This window comes from Rousettus aegyptiacus, unplaced genomic scaffold, assembly GCF_014176215.1.
Source record: "Rousettus aegyptiacus isolate mRouAeg1 unplaced genomic scaffold, mRouAeg1.p scaffold_m13_p_1, whole genome shotgun sequence".
In the NCBI taxonomy this organism is placed as follows: domain Eukaryota; kingdom Metazoa; phylum Chordata; class Mammalia; order Chiroptera; family Pteropodidae; genus Rousettus; species Rousettus aegyptiacus.
Genome location: NW_023416284.1, coordinates 1,044,128 through 1,057,493, shown reverse-complemented (window position 1 = coordinate 1,057,493; position 13,366 = coordinate 1,044,128). Strand labels below are relative to the sequence as shown.

Here is a 13,366-nt window from a genome sequence, read left to right as displayed (position 1 = left end):
CTCCTCACACCTGACCGTGGCTCTGGGGGTGTGGGGGAGGTGCTGTCGGGCCTGGGCATACTTGCTGGGTGACAAAAGCAGCTGCAGCGTCAGCCCGGGGTGTGGAAGCCACACGCAGACGCAGCATGGGGGAGGGGTGCTTGCCAGAGGGGTCGGGGCTGCACAGAGGGGTCGGTCCCCTTCGACCGGGCCAGGGCCACTGCCCCTGGAGATCCCACCCTCCCCCTCGCTTTCCGAAAGGCCACCTCCTCCAGGAAAGGCGCGCCCCCCCCAGGCAGGCTGTCTGTTATAAGGGCATCATCAGGGAGGTGCTCTGGGCAGTTAATTCCAGCCCGGCTCCCCCAGCACCTGGCATTTTTCGACAGCTGACCTTGAGGGCTCTCTGCCACCACCAGCCCAGTGCTGTCCTGGGTCGCAGACCAGGAAGCTGAGGTCCGGCCTCACCCATGCTCCCCAGCTGTCGCCTGTGTGCAGGGTGGGCTGGGGGTGGGGAGCATGGAAGCGAAGGGGGTGAGCCCAGCGCAGGCCGGGCTGGGGGGCAGAGGAGCGTGCCTGCGGCGGCGAGGCCAGCCGGGGTGTGTGGCGGGGAGGGGGCGGCAGCGGGTCGGCATAGCAGCAGGAGTGGGAAGTGTCCCCCAGACACCCTTCTCCCCGGAGGCCAGGATGAGTGATGGGCCCAGGCGCTGAGCCAGCCCCGGGCCCATGGGGGCAGGGCGGGTGGCCGGCAGGTGGCTGTAGAAGACCGTTTCCAAGCGCCCAGCTGCGGGGCCTCCGGGGCCCGCAGTGGGCAGTGGGCAGGGGCCGCCCCTGGGGACGCGGGCCCTGCTCAGGGTGGCCAGGTAGACAGTGCCGTGCCCCTGCTCCCCCGCCCACCTCCAGGCCCTGAATGGGCCGGGAGCCTTTTGTGGGAGAGCAGCTGGCAGCCTTTATGTGGGGCTGTGGGAAAGTCTCGGGCCAGCCTCTCACAGCCTCTCAAAGGCCAGGATTATCTCAGCCGGCAGGACGCCCTCTCGAGGACACCGCCCCCCAGCAGCGGTGGGGGCAGGGGCCCCACCACAGGATCCTGCCAGCCAAGCCCCAGACCCCAAGTCCCTGGGCCAGGAAGGGGCCCCGGAGTGGAGAGACCCTCAGATCCCCTGCTCCCTGCCCCCCACAGCCCAGCTGCCCAGACTCGGAACTGGTTCCCCATGCCCTGTGGGCTTTCGGGGAGCCCCCACCCACCCCGCCCCTCTAGTGGTCCAGGCCCCCCGGCCCTCTGGGACATGGTCAGTGGGAAGGCTTGCTTGGGGCTGACCGCGCTCCCCCCGTCCCTCATGGGGCTGCACCCTCAGCTGGGCCGACTCGCACGGGTGCAGCCTTCACTTGGAGGTCCTCGGGGGGCCCGAATGGGGAGGGCGCACAGGGGGCCAAGCAGTTATTTAGCACCTGCTACACACAGCCGAGCAGGACCTTCTCCCCGGACCCCCTCGGAATTCCGAGAAGGAGGCAGGACCGGGTCCGTGCCACCCAGCAGGGGGCAGACCCGGGCCTAGCTGTCTGATGAGGTCACACGGTCCCCGGTGCACGTTGGCCCCAGAACCCCGCCTTTCCCTGCTCCACTGACCAGCTCCCAGGTGCCCAGAACTCGGGCAGGTGTCACCAACCCAGAAAGCAAATAACGTCAGGCGATTGGAGCCAAGGGCCGGGCAAAGCCCAGGCTGGGGACGTCAGGTGACGGTGATGTGAGTGCCAGCAGCTGCAGGCGGAGGTGGCCCGAGGGCTCTGCCTTTCTCCACCTCCTTTGTCTTCAGCACGTGCAGGCGGTGAACTGATATTAGCCCCAATTTACAGATGAGGAAACTGAGGCCCGGAGAGCCCAGCCACTAAGTGGCGGTGTCTGGACTCCGACTGGCGCCCTTGGCCCATGCTGCCTCCCCGGGGCCTCTGCTGGGAGCGCCCAGGGGCTGCGGTCCGATGCTGGCGTAGGGGGGCGGCATCCCCTTTTGTTCCCAGGGCAGGGCCGCGGCTTGCGGGGGATGCCAGGGGCCTGTGGGAAGGAGGAGACCGTGGCGGGGCCAGATGTGCCGCCCTCCAGCGTTGCTGGGAGATGCTGCGGCTCCCCAGCCTTCAAAGGCGGCCTCGGGAGCCGGGCCCACGGCAACGGGCTGCTCCCCAGATGGCCTCTGGGCCCCAAGCTCCACACACAAAGCCAGCGGCCGTGTGAATGAGTTTGTCTCTGGGCACGAGCCTTTTGTGCAGGATGAATGTCCCTGGCGGCAGGGGGCGGGGTGTGGGAAGCCACCCTGCGTGGCCTCCCGCCCAAACTCCCCTCCCGGCTAGGTGGGGTGGGGGCAGGGCTGCGAGGCTGCTGCCTGGGAAGAGCCCCGCCCCCTGTTCCAGCACCCCTGAGCCTTCCTGTGTGGCACCAGGCTGATAGGGTTCAGGGGACCACCGAGGCCCCCCGATTCCACACACAGAAACGGAGGCCGGAGGGGGGCGACAGGGTCTGGCTTCACTGTCTCTTCAGGGTGGGCTCCCGGGTGGGTGGGGGCTGCCCCATGAGGCCCAGAGCCCGGCAGGCAGGCGGTCACTCACTAGACGTCCCCAAGGGGCCATCTCGGTCCTGGGGGGCGGAAGTAAGAGACTGCAGATGAGGCCACTTCTTCACGCCGGATTTTGGGGGCAACAGAGCAGGAAGGGGCAGATTGGAGGTGCAGTGCCCTCGCGCACCCCTCCCCATCCCGGGCACTGAACGTGCACACAGCAACCATGTCAAGGGGACAGACAGTGCCCGGCCGGGGATGGGCAGCCTTGACCTTGTCTACTCCCCCAAGCTCATGCCCAGCTGGGGCCCCAGGCCTGGCTCGGCGCTCCTGCCTTTGTCTGAATCGAGTGGGTCTGGCCGGGTTTTTGTGGGGGAGCATCAAGTGTACCCTGGGCTGTAGGTCGGGGTGCTCCCTGCTGGTCAGTGCTGAGCCTCCCCACGGGGTCCCCTCACTGGCTTGGAAGCCCTGTGCCCCTGACAGCCGGCCTCGACTGGGGATAGGGATGTCAACCACAGGAGGTGGGGGCCCTGGCGAGTACCCAAAGGGAATGTCGAAATTCATTGTGGAAGGAGCTGGGGGCCCAAGGATCAGGAAGGAGTGACCATGAGGGGTGTGGAGCTGAGCCCCACCCTGTGGGGCCCCACGGTCCCTGGGCAGGGAGGGTCCCAGGGCTGGGCTCTTCTCTCCTTCCGGCCAGCACAGGATGGGGAGTGTCCAACAAGGCCGGAACAGGGGGCCGGGACTTGGGGGGACTCAAACACGCTGTATCAGTACCACGGGGCAGAGAGAAGGGACTCCGCACCCAGCACCCGAGCTGCCCAGGTCCTATCTGCTCCCAGCCTGGCTTCCCAGGTGATTGACCCCCAGGGGGCACGTTGCCTGCTCCTGCTCCCCTAAGCCCTCTGCCTGTGGGCTGCCACCCTTCTGTATTTCCCACGCTTCAAGACAAGAGGGTGTCCCCACCCCCATGCTGGTTTGGGGGAGCCGCCAGTGCCTGACCAGAGGGCAGGGGAGTCCTTACGCGTCAGCCAGGCCACGGCCCAGGGCAGGCCTGAGGGCCCGGCCTCGGGGCTGGCGCAGCAGGGGCAGGCCCCCCGAGCAGCCTGTCAGGTTGTGCAGAAGCGAACATGCCTGAGGACGGGGAGCTGGGGCCGTTCGGGGACAATTGGGTGCAGAAGGGCGACTTGCTCTGAGGCCACAGACCCCAGTGGGTGTGAAGGGGAAGACCCCCGCACCCCAGAAGAAACAGGTGGCTGGCCCGGGGATTGAGGTACCCCTGGTCCTTTCCGGCAGGAGAGGGCGCTGGCCCGTCTGCCCTGACCCAGGGTGCAGTCTGGCTCGGCCACCAGCTGGCAGCGTGGCTGTGGGCACCGACGGGCGCGTTTGCTCAGCCTGGGCAAGGCGGCCTCTCCTGAGTGGGGTTCCCACAGCAGCCCCCAAAACCAGAAGGGGGCGGGGAAAGTGCCAGGGGGTGGAAAGGCCAGCAATGAACCCAGCTAATAGTGTGGCTGTCCCCACCGCTGAGCTCTGCCTTGCACCAGGAAAGCGCCTGGCTGTCACCGCCACGTTTTACTTAGGGGCGCTGAAATTTGAATGTCATCTCATCTCCACGAGTCACAAAATATTTTTCTTTTTTGGATATTTGTTTCGACCCTTTGAAAATGTAAAAACCATCCTCGGGAAGGCACAAGGGTGGGTCGGACTCCCCACCTCGCCCCCTTCGTACCCAGCAGGGCGCGCTACCGCCCTCGGCGCCCCCACCCCAACCTGGTGGGAAGGCACTGGCTCGACTCCGGATCAGGAAGCTGTGCCCTGCCCTATAGGGGTCACCAGGGTGGGGGGCCACCTGGAGGGGTCCTCTGGGCGTCCTCCAAGCCCCGCCCCCGCCCCGGGGCCCCGGCCTGCAGACCCGCTCCGTCGCGGGGCGGTGGGTTCGCGCGCGCCGGCCGTTCCCACGCCGGGCGGCCGCGGAAGCGCGCCCGGGCCCCGCGGCGGCGGCGTTAGTGCCGGGCTCTGCCTCTGAATGACGAGGGCGGCGGAGGGGGGCGCGGGGGGAGCGCAACTCCCAAAAGACCATCTGGCTCCGCGTTATAATAGAGCGATAAAGGGCTTGTCTGCCCTCAGGGGTTGGGAACGAGCTGCCCTCTGACACCGCGGGGGTTTTAACCAGCTCGGGACCGCGACCTGGCCCTGCCCCGGCCGCGCGGGAGGCGGGGCGGGGGCGCGGCCACGTGGGCGGCTGAGGCTGGGGGTTGATGGGGGGTTGGTGGGGGTGACGGCGCGGTGAGACCTGCGGGGCCCGCGCTTTCCCACCGCCCGCCGCTGCGGTCCCCGTGGCCACAGGGGAAACTGAGGCCCCCGACGCCGGGGCCGCGGCAGCCTGGGTTCGCCCTGCGTTGCGTCTGGGACGCGCAGGAACACAGGCTCCCACGTCCGGCCCAGGGAGGCGGTGCAGCAGCCACCCCACCACGGAGCGCAGGAACCCCTCGGAGTGATGACGCCCCCCACGCCGCGCAGTCGGGTCCCTGGGCGGAGCCCTGCGCTGATCCGCTGATCCGCTGATCCGGTGGGAGAAGGGTCGGGGTCCTCGCACAGCGCTGCGCCCCAGGTCTCTGTGCCTGGGCGGCCAGGCCCGAATTCAGAGCTGGGCAGCCAGCCGTGGGCGGCTAGCTTCTGGGGAAGGTCCAAGGTCCACCCAACCACCCCCAATGGCAGCCTGATCGAGTCAGCAGGTGCGTGACCCTACCTTCGGCGTCCCGTTTCTGAGACCCCAGTGGGGCCTTGGAAATGGACTTTGCCAGGCCAGCCTCACCTCCTGGGCTCTCGCTCCCACCTCCTCCCTGCTCCAACCGACCCCACCCCCACCCCCAGCCCCGCCCCGCTGGGAGAGGAGAAGTGGGGGGGGGCCCTGCCTCGGTGGTCCTGACTGAGCGCCCTGGCGCTGTTTCGGCTCAGAACCGCCAGCGGCCCCATGGTTGGCGGGGTGGGCGCCACTCTCGTCTCAGTTTTGTCACTTTGTCACCTCCAGCAACCTGGAGCCCGTCCCTCCATCAGGTGGTCGTGGCAGAGAAGCCTCATCTTACACAGGTGGCCCGAGGCACAGGCAGGACTGGCCTGTAACAGAAGCCCAGGGCAGAGCGGGGTCTCCTGACCAGCCCCCTGCACCCACCCCGACGACAGTCCTCCTGCAGGCCTCCCTGGGCTTGGACCCCTCCGGCGTTTGGGCTGGAGGGACTGACCAAGCTGAGGCCTCCGAGGTGTGAGCAGCGCTGAGCGGCCGGGCGCCTGTGCCGGGCCCTGGGTACCCAGAGCCCAGCATACACACAAGGTCACAAATGCGCATGCGTGTGTGCATGGGCTCACACGCGCGGGCACGTGGGCGTGCACCACGGGCACAGGCACACACAAGCACACACGCAGCGGAGCCTCTCCAGCTGGACCAGGAGCCCTGGGACCCCCGTCTGAGCTCACCCCAGGCCCAGCCTGGACCCGGGAGCGCCTCTCTGGGGGCACGCCCAACTCCTCAGGCGTCACCTCCTCCGGGAAGCCGCCCTTGGCACACCTGCCTTCCTCTAATCCCCCCAAATCCAGTGCCCTTCTGAAAACTGAGTGCCTCGAGCCCTCCCCGAGATGCCAGCATGGTCCCCAGAGTCCCCTAAACGTGGGTGTGCCCCTCCAGAAATTACGCGAGAAAATCTAGAAAATGCAAGCACAAGAAAAACTAACCAACTAACGCATGCCCCGAGACTCCCGGCACTTGGGGATACCCTCCGCTGGCAGGGGCGTGTCCCGGCCAGGGCGTTCACCTGTCTTCGGTGCAGCTGCACGGCGGGCTCTGTCTGCACCTCGGTCTCTCCCAGCCGCCATGCCAGCCCTCCTCCAAGGGCAGAGGCCAGGCCTCAGGCCCCTGGCAGCCCAGGTGTCTGCTGCCCCAGGACGGAGAACGGAGCGAGAGCTGCCGCGGAGCTGGGGCGTGGAGGCCCGGACTTCCTCCTGGCCTCGAGGTGGCCCCCGTGCACCCTCGCTGGAGCGGAGCCACGCGGCTAGCGGTTCCCACACTCCGTGCTCAGCCCTCACAGTGACAAAGGCAGCGCGTGCCTCGGGCCGCCGCGGAGCTGCCGTGCCCTTTGTCCGCTGTCCCAGGCCACCCGCCATCTGCAGCGCGGTTCTGCGGCTCGCTGCTGGGGTTCCCTCCCACGGGGGAAAGGAGCATCACCCCCCTCAGGTGCCCCTGGCCCTCCTGGGGACCGAGCTCCAGCCCTCACCCTCCTGGTGGCCGCAGCAACCTCTCTGTGCCCCAGGGTTGGCCGAAAAATACCGCCACTTTATGGCTTCGTCCTGAAGTGCGCACTGGTCCATGAGCTGAGCGCCGAGCCCCACCTCATGCCTAAGGAATGCGCAAAAGCAGAGTCAGCATCACCATCATGGCCGTGTGGCCTTCCTGTACACATGGCCCTGGCCCAGTCATTCAACCTCTGCGACCCTCTGTTTCCTCATCTGTCAAGTGGAGAAAGGGACATGCCCTTGCAGGGCTGTTCTACGAAGTCCTTTGCTTGTCCCCTGCCCGGTGCTGAGCAGATGCTCAAAATGACTGGCCAGTGACGAGGGATTACTAGGGCCCGGCCGGGAGCCACCGGCGGGCAGGAGGGGGCCCGGCGTTGCGCATGGACGGCTCCGGGCACCAAACGACCCCAGAAGGCCAGCCTCACTCCTGACCCTTCCCAGCCTGCCTACTCCCCACGCCTGGGCTCGGGGGCCCTTGGGACCAGGGTCACACAAATTGGGGGTGGGGGTGGGGGTGTGGATCTAGGTAGAGGCAGGCCGGGTGAGTCCTGCCTGCACAGGGCACTGGGAAGTCCCCGTGCCAATGGCGGTTAGAGGCTGCAGCAGCCTTGGGGGAGGGCGGGGGCGTGGGGTGGGATGTGGCTCTCCAGGAAGTCCTCCTTTGTTAAAAATGTGGCCGGCTTACTTTGCTCAGCACACTGTCCTCGAGGTCCATCCACGCTGTGGCAGGCGTCAGAATGTCCTTCCTTTTTGGGGCTGAGTGACGGTCCGCCAAGTGGATGGACCCACTGTGCTCGTCCGTCCACCCGTCCACGGACACTGGGGTTGTCGCCACCTCTGGGTGACTGTGAGTGACGCTGCTGGGGACCTGGGGGTGCACGCCTCCCTTGGAGACGCTGCTTTCGAGTCTTTCAGAGACACACCCAGAGGTGGGATCGCTGGACCCCGTGGTCATTCCGTTCTATTTTTGAGGGACTGCCAGGCTGTGTCCCCAGTGGCCACACCACTTGCAGTCCCACGAAGCCCTCCTCTGGCTCCTGAAGCCGATGCCAGCCCTGCACGGGGCCCTGTGGGTCTGCGGGGAGAGCGTGTGCAGGCGGTGGGGTCATTCACGGACGGGCCACGGTCCTCGATTCCTGCATCCTACCACAGCGATGCCTCTCGTGGGTTCTGCCTGTAGCCCCACATCCACAGCAGGGTGCCTCGCCCCGATGGCACCGACTCCAGACCCCACCGTCCCCAACCGCCAGCCTCTCAGGCTTACTGAGCTGGGGGGGAGGGGCAGGACAAATGTCCCTCATCCTCAGAACCCCAGCTGGAGACAGGACCCCTCCCCAGATGCTGTGGACAGCCAAGGCTGAGGACCCGAACCCCCACATTCCAGGGTGCTTCTGCGCAAAACCTCCGGCCTGGAGCGACCTTCAGCCTGCGCCGCCCCTCCCCCCCGTCCCCCTCCCCGGGCTGTGTGGCCGCTCACCTCCGATGCTGTGAGCAGGCAGCCCAGCGAGTTTCCCACACTTCGGCCCTATTCACGGTGTTAAACGGCCCACAAAGGCCAGGCGTGTGCCTCGGAGGCCCCGAGTTGCCATCTGGCCCGCACTGGGGGAGGGAGCGAGCCTTTCATCGGGCAGGCAGGGGTTTGACACCATTCATTTCATATTTCCCACAACTGAAAATTGGATCAAAGCTGCTCTGGCCCAGGGGGAGGGGAGGAGGGAGGAGGCAGCCTCCCCGTGGCCCACCCACCACCCGCCGCCCTCACCTTGGGCCAGCCGCCCTGGCCCATTGCGGGTGGGCGGGCAGGGGGGTGGCGTGTGGATGGGAGCACGTCTCACGGCACGTGTCTCATTCAGGCTGGCCTGGGGCGGGGGCCGGGGCAGGACACGAGCCCCAGCCAACTGCCCCCTCCAAAGCATGGGGGTGGGGGCGCTGCCTGGGTGCTGCCCTCACTTCTGGGCAGAGCCCGGGGCTCCCTCTGCCAACAGCCAGGCGGTCAGGGCGCACATGGGGCAAGCCCTCTCCAGTCAGCGGAGGCCACGGTCAGGGTCCAAGTGGGCGTGGGGCTGCCCTGTTCCTGCACCCACTCGGCCCTTGGCTCGGCACCTCGTTGATGTTGGCCCCCAACGGGCAGGATGTGGGCGAGAGGACACAGGCAACCAAGTCACCTACCCACACCCAGTGCACCTCCAGGGAGTCCGTAAGCAGGCCAGGGACACACCTGGCCCTGCCTTCCCCACCACAAGCCCCACTTCAGGTGCAAAAATGTCTCCCCTGAGGAGCGCCGGTCACCACTGTGGCCCATAGGACCCTCCGGCCCATGCTGGTGCCGGCCAGTGTAGGTGCCCCAGGCTGCGGAGCGGAGGGGTGAGCACGCAGGCTCAGCGGCCCGCCCCCAGCTCGTCCCCGGGGCATTTTGCCTGTTTGCATCGACCGAAGGCCCAGTAATGTGCAGTGGGGTCCCATCCGCCCAGAGAGGAGCCCCAGCTCACGGGGAGGCCACCTTGGCCCTCAGTGTCACCCACCTCCTGGGGGCCTGTGTCCACTTCAAGAGAGGTGTGATTGGGGAGGGGGCGGGAGGATCAGTCACCGGAGCGTGGAGAGAGGCTGCCTTCTCTCCCCCTCCAAAGCCGCCTGAAGCTTGCACCCTGGGAGCCCTCGGCCTGACCCACCCTGGCGGGTGACCAGCTGGCCCACAGGGCCATTCTGCGCTGGCTCCATGCTGAGCCTTCCCTGGCTGTCCCGACACCGTCCTGCCTGCTTCCTGGGTGGGCCCTTCCCTGGGTCCCCAAAGGCTCCTGGTACGTGATGGGGGGGCTTCTGCTCACAGCCAGGGGTCGCTGCCAGGCCCACGGGAAGGGTGTGATTGGACCTTTGTTCCCAGCCACACCTGCATAGGCTGCCATCCTGGGAACTGTGTTCCTGAGTGTAGACCCTGACTAAAGTGCCCTGATGCCAGCCGGCTCTCCCTGTGAAGAGGCCCTGCCTTCCCCGGGACCTGACTGGGCCCCGCCCTGCCCCTTGGAGGTAGGTCGAGGCCTACGGCCACCTGTGGGAGCATGAGATCCCTAACTGCAGAGAACCAGAGGAAGCTGATCGTGCGGGTCTGAGCAGGAGCCCAGCAGGCCCTCTCTCAGGGGCCCAGAGCGCGGCTGGTGGCCCCTAAGGGAGTCACTGGCCCTCATCTGGCCAGGTACCAGGATTATCGCTTCTTCTGCTGGGTCCCTAGGGGGCCAGTATGAGCTGGCACAGCTCCGTGTGGGCACCGGGCCCATCCCGTTCTGACCCCGTGTCTGCCACCTGGCACCCCCACCCCCACTGGCAAAACGCCTGAAGACAGCACAGCCTGCGAGTGCCCGCCAGGCTGTGTGGGGGACGATGTCCGTGAGCTGTGACCATGCCTGTGCTCCGTGGACAGCCAGGGTCAAACTCCCGCCCGATGGGGGGGTGGGGCACAGGGGCGCCTGCTGGTTCAGAGCACCTCAGATGCTACTGCTTGATAAGCTGCTCTCTGGGTGCCGTGGTTGGGGGGCCGCCTAGTTGTCAGGCTCTGCGCCGGGCGGTTCACATACCCGGGCTCCTTACAGCTACGCAAAGCTCGGCTGGGAAGCATGGCGGCCCGCTCTCTAGCTCTGGAGAAGTCCTGTGCCCCAGGTGGCATCTGGGAACTTGCCACATAGGCCAGTAGGTCTGATCCCGAAAGCACAGCGGGTCTTCCACCTGTGCACAGGGAGATGGAGGTTGCCGAGGGGGTGAGGGCGGCCTGCTCCAGACCTCCACCCCTGGGGAGGCCGCAGGTCCCGGTTGGGGGGTCCCCCGTGCCCCTGGAAGCATCTGCACCTCTTCATTCCAAGGCTTTTCCCTTATAGGCTCTGGAAGTCCCTCAGGAGGGGGAGGAGCGGGGAGAAGAGGGGGCAGAGGAGGGGCGGCGCCTTCCTGCCCCCCTCGTCCCCGCTGCCTGGGAAAAGGCAGCATATTGAGGCGCGGGGCTCCCAGCATCAGGCCCGGATGCTAATGAGGGCGAGCGCGTTCCCACAGCCCGGACATTGTGCGGCGCGGCCCACCTGCTCCCCGGGGAGCGCCCATTGTGCCGGCGGCAATTCACAGGCAGTTTAGCGTGCGCTAATGGGCCGGCGCCTTTGTGCGGCCCGCGCCGCCATTGGCCGCCGAGTGTGGGAACGGCCGCGGCGCCCCGGCCCCAGGCGCCAAGCCGCCGCCGGCGCCTATAAAGGAGCCGCCCGCGGCGCCGGGCCGCGCCGGCCGCCCGCCCGCTCCCTCGCCGCCGATCGCCTCCCCGCGCAGGCATGGCCCCCAGCACCGTGGCCGTGGAGCTGCTCAGCCCCAAAGAGAAAAACCGAGTAAGTGCGCAGCCCGCCGGCGCGCAGCGCCCGCGCCGCCGCGGCCCGCGGCCCCCCTGACGCCCCTCTCCCCGCAGCTGCGGAAGCCCGTGGTGGAGAAGATGCGCCGCGACCGCATCAACAGCAGCATCGAGCAGCTGAAGCTGCTGCTGGAGCAGGAGTTCGCGCGGCACCAGCCCAACTCCAAGCTGGAGAAGGCCGACATCCTGGAGATGGCCGTCAGCTACCTGAAGCACAGCAAAGGTGAGCCGCCCGCCCGCGCGCGCCGCCGCCGCCGGCCCCGCGCCCCGCCCCGTCCCGCTCACCGCCGGCTCTCCCCCGCAGCCTTCGCCGCCGCCGCCGCCGGCCCCAAGAGCCTGCAGCAGGACTACAGCGAGGGCTACTCGTGGTGCCTGCAGGAGGCCGTGCAGTTCCTCACGCTGCACGCGGCCAGCGACACGCAGATGAAGCTGCTCTACCACTTCCAGCGCCCCCCCGCCGCGCCCGGCGCCCCCGCCAAGGAGCCCAAGGCGCCCGCGCCCGCCCCGGCCAAGGCGAACGCCACCGCGCGCCAGCCCGCCTGCGGCCTCTGGCGGCCATGGTGACGGGGGAAGTGTGACCTGCTGACCCAGGACCAGAGAGCTGGCTGTTCCTCTGGGCGCTTAGGGCAGAGCCTTCCCAGCCGTCTGTCCCACCTCCAGCTCGGGCGGCCCCCTCTTCCGGAAGGCTCTGGCCAGGCTGGCGGGCCAGCAGGAGGGTCATTCTCAGAGAATGTGCATGCGGAGTCCTTGTCATTTAGGACAGTCGGGGCCCACCTTCTGCCAAGTGTCTGACCCCATGGGGTTGTTCTGTGTTTGCATTTCAGCAAGTGACTTCTGCGAAGTCCCCGCGGCCTGGGGTTCTATGGCATTTGTAGGCGCTGGGGGCTCAGCACCCCTGCTCGTTGAGGACTTTCCTCGCCGTTGCTGCCGGGCCGGCGGGCCTGGCGGGTGGGCGTGCCTGCCGCGGGCACATTTGCCTTTTGTGAAGGCGGAACTCAAGGTGCATCCTCATAGGACAGGGCGTCAGCCTGGATGGGCGCGAGGACCACGCGGAGCCGTGGGAAAGGCTGCTGAGTGGGCTCGGCTGTCCGGCCGGGCGCACAGTGGGCTGTGTGGGGAGGGTGGGGGTCTCCGCCAGGGTCCTTAAAGGATTCCCGTGCGGGCGGGTGCGCTGGGCTGGACTGTGTACTCAGAATCTGAACTCTCTGTCACGTGGGAGCCACGGGACTGCGCTGCAGACTTCCAATAAAGCCGCCTAGTTAGCCCGCCGTCGCCGGCAGTCTCTGTGTCTCACGTGTGTCCTTGGCAGCGGCCAGGCGGGCAGGTCTCCAGGGGTGAAGGGGAGTGGGCACTATCGTGGCGTGCGACCATGGGTGGGACTTCTGCACACAGGAGGAAGGGCTGGGTCCTGGGGAAGGGAAGTAGGAAAGGGAGGGGAGGCAGGGCAGAGGCAGGCCGGAGGGAGGGACCGGGAGGGAGCCCCGCGCAGCACGCAGTACCCCCCACACGCGGGAGGAGGGGACGCAGGGGAGACCTGGATTTCTGCCCCAGGCCTCTCACTAGCTCCTTGTAGGGAGGGGGAGGAGGCCTGGGGGGGGGGGGCGCACAAAGTGACAGATACAGGACTTTCCAGCTCAATCCAGCTGAGAGGGACCCAAAGGCCACAGCCTGCAGTGGCGCTGTTACTGCAGAAGGGATTTAGCTGAGACAAATACACAAGAAAACGTTTGTCCCTAGCCTGACCTTCCCCTCATAGCTGGCAGTCCTTGTCCCCTGGACAGGCTCCTGGGGGCATCTGCTTGGCTAGCCCACAGGCAACTGCCCTGTGCCCCCTGCTGGCTGACCACTTACCAGGGTGAGAACAGAGGGTGCTGGCCATGAGCCTTCCAAGGGAAGTCCCTCGCCTCAAAAAGGGCACCTATTTTTAGGCAGGCCACAGGGTGTCGGGTTGAGTTTGCAGGTGCCCCGGCTTGCCAAGGGGCAGAACCCACCCCGTGGGGAGTGGACGGAGCTGGGCATGGCCCGGAAGGCGTGCACATATTTTCAAATACATGGGGCCCAGTCCCACGTGCCCTCCCTCCTGCTCAGTGCCTCTCCCCCCTCTGCCTTCCATCCCTTTCTGTCCACTCTACAGGGGACGTCCAAAGGCACCCCCTCCAGACCAGCCCAGTGCCTGCCAGTG

At 67.3% G+C, this 13,366-nt stretch overlaps 1 protein-coding gene and 1 long non-coding RNA gene across 2 annotated transcripts; one reads left to right on the top strand and one right to left on the bottom strand.

Moving 5' to 3' along the window:
* Positions 1-5,450: 5,450 nt before the first annotated feature.
* On the bottom strand, positions 5,451-8,635 carry LOC107510675. Its single transcript, XR_001596900.2, has 3 exons — positions 8,287-8,635; positions 7,495-7,884; positions 5,451-6,912 (listed from the first exon to the last, which is right to left on the bottom strand). It is a non-coding gene; the product is annotated as an uncharacterized LOC107510675 (long non-coding RNA).
* A 2,445-nt stretch (positions 8,636-11,080) lies between these two features.
* HES5 (hes family bHLH transcription factor 5) lies at positions 11,081-12,327 on the top strand. The gene is made up of 3 exons (XM_016144368.2): positions 11,081-11,164; positions 11,242-11,407; positions 11,489-12,327. Exons 1-3 carry the CDS (start codon positions 11,111-11,113, stop codon positions 11,746-11,748), a joined length of 480 nt encoding a protein of 159 aa, XP_015999854.1. The 5' UTR covers positions 11,081-11,110; the 3' UTR covers positions 11,749-12,327.
* Positions 12,328-13,366: the final 1,039 nt, after the last annotated feature.